General features: G+C 40.8%; 1 protein-coding gene across 1 annotated transcript; it reads right to left on the bottom strand.

Moving 5' to 3' along the window:
- Positions 1–260: 260 nt before the first annotated feature.
- LOC308378502 (uncharacterized protein) lies at positions 261–3,185 on the bottom strand. The gene is made up of 7 exons (XM_080855443.1): positions 3,026–3,185; positions 1,942–2,116; positions 1,511–1,650; positions 1,216–1,280; positions 793–897; positions 547–648; positions 261–435 (listed from the first exon to the last, which is right to left on the bottom strand). Exons 2-7 carry the CDS (start codon positions 2,053–2,055, stop codon positions 404–406), a joined length of 558 nt encoding a protein of 185 aa, XP_080711569.1. The 5' UTR covers positions 2,056–2,116; positions 3,026–3,185; the 3' UTR covers positions 261–403.
- Between the last annotated feature and the right edge of the window lie 2,020 nt (positions 3,186–5,205).

The raw sequence follows: 5,205 nt of genomic DNA, 5'->3' as shown, positions 1-5,205 counted from the left end.
ACATGCATACAACCTTTGCAAATCTTAATAAATCTCAGGATTATTAGCATGTTGTGCATTTAACAACGTAATTAATTAACAACACACATCTGACTTTACCATGTATTCTCACTTATAAAACTCCTCTGAAGGTCTGACATTTTTGACTGGAGACACAACAAGTGTAACAATGTTAAAGTATTTGAAAAATCCTAATGAATCTTACTATCATTTATTTAGTCCATGCAAGTGGATAGGGTGAAGGATGCCATGAATCCTAGTAAGTTTATTTTAGATTATTTTTATTTGAGGTTTCAAAATAGTACTTTTTGACCAGAACACAATATTTGGGTTAAATATGTCCAACTGCAAAAATGGTGTCATGCCTCCAACTCTAATTGCGCCTGTTGTGAACAGTGCTGATCTACTGCTGGGCTCGCTCGTCTGGACAAAGATCTAAAAGAAGAGACATTGAAAGCAAGGTTCAGATGAAAATATCATACAAACACAATAATGCTTCACAAAATGATTGCAAATGTTCTCCTTTATGGCAGAACATGACCTCACCTGCTCCACCTTGGTAGAAGGTTATCTGTGAGAGGTTCACACAGTCAGCTTGTTTCCTGAAAGTATCTCTCTCAGACTCCTGTAGAACTGATCCCTCTCTCTCTAAAAAATCACAGAGAGAAAGAAAAAGAAAGACAGGGTGAGACAGAGAGAAAACAAGAAGAAGAGTAATGCCTGAAGTGACAATAATGCTGTTGTACTGTCCTGAGTGCATGTTATCAGACAGACATAAGTGAGAGATCTTACTGGCCAGGAACATATAGGAGGGGACGTTGCCCTCAGACTCATCGGTATAAAGAAGACAGTCAGGACATGTCTGAAGGTACTTTCCTTTGTAGGTTTTGGAATTATCTGTAAAGTTGGGAAGTGTCAGTACAGGAAGTCATTTTTTTCTTCCAAGGAATAAGACAATATGCCCTTCCTCTAATGCATTGGTGTGCAACAACACATAACCAGACTTAATTTCATGGTACAAAACCTTTTTATTCTTTCGTATTCATTTTTAATGTATTTTTCATCCACTGAAAACTTGATTAAGATGTGAACACTGGGTTGACCATGATCTTTGCCACACCAACTGAGCTAAGCACTAGAAACATGGCTATGTATTGCACATTACATTGGACCTGTGTATCATGTGTTGTTGATTAATAGGAAATATTCACTTACAATTCATGTTGACTTCATTTCCTGAGTATGAGACATCCCCAGATCCGGCTACACAGTCAGTGTTTCTGTAAAATAAGTAGAAACATTAAAATCAAGTTATTTTACATGACCAGTTAGCTGGTTATCTAATGGTTATGTAAGCTAAATAAGCTGTTCTTGACCACTGAAATGGAGTTTTAGTTGAACACAAAATTCAGCAGTTCCTATAATTATTTTTACTGAAGTGGTAGTAGTGGAGGTAACTAGAAAGTAGTTTGCATGGCGAATGTGATGTTTAGAATTTCCTCAAAATTACATCTTGTCTACCCAGCGGACAGTATTCAGTCTGCTTTGGTCATCTTTTGACAATTCAATCCAGGAGCTTTTCAGGGTTGCCATATGAGGTTGCAGGTCTTCGGATGCAGCCATGGCAAGAATAATCCATTTCCCAGTTAACTGTAAGACCACGCCACAGACACAGGCCACACACCACATTCCATTATGAGTCTTCTATATCCATTTGTTTCTAACTAAGACTAAGAAATCTGTCAAATATGATTTTGAGATGACAATCAGAAAAAAAACATCATGAATACCACTATATAAGTTTGCATCATATGACGTGAAGTAGTAGAAGTTTGTTCCTTTAGTCTGTTTTAAAGTAATGGTCACCCCTACACATCAGCTCTTCAAAAATAGCAGAGTCGCCATGTAGCACAAACATTTGACTGGATAAGTTCAACTTACTGCACTGTGGCTGTCCACATTCAGCGGCGTGATCAGGTTGTTGCATGTTAAAGTCACAGTAGATGAAAGGGGGAGACACAAGGTGAAAATAGCCACAGCCTGCAGAAGAGCCATGGTGACCGAGTGAAGTGATGGCCCGGTGGGTTCAGTCTGAGCTTTGCTGGGTCTTCTAAGGCTGAAGGGGAAGTGTGTGTTTATCACTGTGATGCACTGGACCGCCCCTGTAATATGATAGCTCACACTATCTCTCAGTGTGTGTCAGTGATATACAATACTCTCTCTCTTCCTCTCTCCCTCTAATGATCTCTCTCTCACTCCCTCTCACTCCCTCTAACTGTCTTCTTTATTTTTTCTCTCTTTCTCTGTGTACTCCTCCACTCTCTGGATATGTTTGTGTGTGTGCGTGTGTGTGTTTGCATGTGTTTATGTCTGTTATCCACACCTGTTCTTGGCCGTCGCCGTGACCTTATAGTGTCACTGTCAGATTGCACAAGATACAGTAACAGGACCGCATTTCACCCCACACACTGCTGTAAGATTCCACAACATACACTAACCCCACACACTGCTGTGAGATAACACAACATACACTAACCCCACACACTGCTGTGAGATAACACAACATACACTAACCCCACACACTGCTGTGAGATTACACAAAAAACACTAACACCACACACTGCTGTAAGATAACACAACAAACACTAACACCACACACTGCTGTAAGATAACACAACATACACTAACCCCACACACTGCTGTAAGATAACACAACATACACTAACCCCACACACTGCTGTGAGATTACACAACAAACACTAACACCACACACTGCTGTAAGATAACACAACATACACTAACCCCACACACTGCTGTGAGCAAAGTGTCTAATGCTGCTTCATTACAGGTTTGAAAAGATTCCAATATTCCATGAATGACAAAAGGTATAGTTGTTGAAAGAAGCATAAGATATAGAATAGATAAAATAAATATGTAGAATAGAATGTAAATTATGTTTACAGAATGACAAAGTTTATGTATATGGCATATACTGTGAACGTCAACCTTTAATGGGATAGCTTACCAGTTGGGATTTAAAATGTTTACATCACACTGTATGGAGGGGGTTGCGTCTGGGGCGCCAGACGCCACTGTGGAGCCTTCTGGGGGTGTCCTGGGCCTTATTCAATAGACACTGAAGAAGGAACGATGAACCCCAGTGATATGTGCACAAAGGCAGCTTTGTTGTTGTTGTATCCTGCTGCTCAAGATCTATGGTTGGACAGTTGCTATATTTAGTAGGTTAGGTTGTTGGGTATTAATACTTGCATATGACAGTGAGAGGATTGGCCGCTGTGGGAAGTCCCCAAACAATAGCACAAGGAATTTAACGTTTTCCTATGTGTCACTAAAATGTAATGGCATTTACACACTTTCCAAAGCTGACTAAATAAGTGAAAGATACCGAATTGCAAACTGTGCTCGCTAACATGTTAGTGGCTTTGCAGTACATCTACACGTGCAAATTCCTATTCCATTTTGCTTCAGTAATATAATAGGGGGTTTGTTTGCAGTCTTTTGTTTTCTTTGTATTTCAGTGCTCAAAGGCTTGATTGAGGTCTCTCAATTGAAGGCCAAAGGCTGGACTCGAAAAATGAAGCAGTCATGCCCAAATCATATTACTGTTACTATTTAGTGTCAAGATGATTGATTAACCCGACCAGGACATGCAGCAGAGAGAACACAAAAACACGCTGTTGAAATGTCCACATGCCCACAGACTGACAGCCATAGAGCATAAAGTCAGTGGCAGCCCACACGACTGTCCCCTGCTGAGAAGTGCCTCTCATCTGTTCAGTGAGATGACGTGTTTACCTATATGTCTATAACTGTCAGTCCTGCAGCTTTGGGTTTGACATTTGAGTGTTAAAACGCCTGCTGTGTGTTTTTGGACTGACTTTAGCCAGCCAACAATTGCAGGTTCTCTGCATGCCATTCAGAGATATTTCCTCCTGCAGTTTGTTTCCTTGTGTGATACGTTCTCAGGGTCTTGGCTACTGTCAAATTCATTCTTCATGGTTAATGGTTTTGATATAAGTTATCGTGTAACTGCAAAAATATATACATATTTCCCATACATACATCCCTCGCATATCCCCCATACATTTCATGACCTTCTGATTCAGATTTCTGAAAGCTCTCAGTGGCAGGATCATATTGTTGGGGTGATGTTGTGCCAGAGGTATGGGGTGACACATATATGGGACCTGTGGAGGGTTGGGTGTAAGGGTGAGGCAACGGATGTTTGGAATTGTATATTATATAATTAAGAGTAATATAATATACTGGTTCCACTTTATTTTGAACCTAATGTTTTAGTCGTTGCCAAATCTGTTCACACTAACAAAAGAGAGGCATACAAATGCCTTTAAAATTAGGCGTTGTTAAGAGTTTAACTATAGTATGTGCAAAGGTTAGGATTTAGGCTCAGTTAATGACAGAGGTGAAAAACAGTAACTTTACATTCAGGAGGATGTAAAAGTGTTTTTGTAGTTAGAATAGATGTTTTACAAATAAAGTCTTACCTACATACTTTTATGAGTTGTCTGACATTGCCATTTCCTACCAATTACATTCTGTTTACCCTAAGTATATATCAAGAGTTAAAGGAGCCTCTAGAAATTAGAAAAGTATTGCAAGCCCACCTGCTGTGCTGTTTGGATTGTAAGACTATCCCCACAGGCAACAAAGCAGATCGTCTGTGCCCCCCACTACACACACACACACACACACACACACACACACACACACACACACACACACACGCACACACACGCACACACATGGACCTCCTCCCAGAGGTCTAAATGGCCTTTAAAGAGCTCTTCCGTCTGCCGCACTTACACTTTATCTCCAAGGTCACTTTGGCTGCAGTTTGCTCTGAGCTGTGTAATATTTCAGTAAAAGTGAGGAGGCTTTCTCTTTTTTTTTTTTATTCCAATCCCCGGTAACTGCTGTACGGGTGTCATCACCCCGATGATTTATGTCACCATGCCGGGCCTAGCATCCACGACCAGGCGCTGCCAAAACACTGCGGGATAATTTCCCTTAATTACACACGAGCAGCATGCCGGAGTATCAGCGCACATTTCTCCTGTCAATCCAACGGCACCTTTAGGAATGCCAGGCCTCTAGCCAGTGGACTAGTGTGTGAGTACCTGTCTGGGAGAGAGAGAGAGAGAGATGGTGAGAGAAAGAGATGGA

The sequence above is a fragment of the Sprattus sprattus genome, assembly GCF_963457725.1.
Source record: "Sprattus sprattus genome assembly, chromosome: 17".
NCBI lineage: Eukaryota > Metazoa > Chordata > Actinopteri > Clupeiformes > Clupeidae > Sprattus > Sprattus sprattus.
This window is presented reverse-complemented; position numbering and strand designations above follow the sequence as displayed.

Excerpts from the sequence above, each read along its gene's own strand:
- LOC308378502 (XM_080855443.1), bottom strand. The coding sequence starts at position 2,055 with ATGGCTCTTCTGCAGGCTGTGGCTATTTTCACCTTGTGTCTCCCCCTT. Across the intron at positions 1,651-1,941 it reads ATGTGGACAGCCACAGTGCA|TTAACTGGGAAATGGATTAT; the intron begins GTAAGTTGAACT and ends GTGGTCTTACAG. Across the intron at positions 1,281-1,510 it reads GTCCGCTGGGTAGACAAGAT|AAACACTGACTGTGTAGCCG; the intron begins GTAATTTTGAGG and ends CTTATTTTACAG.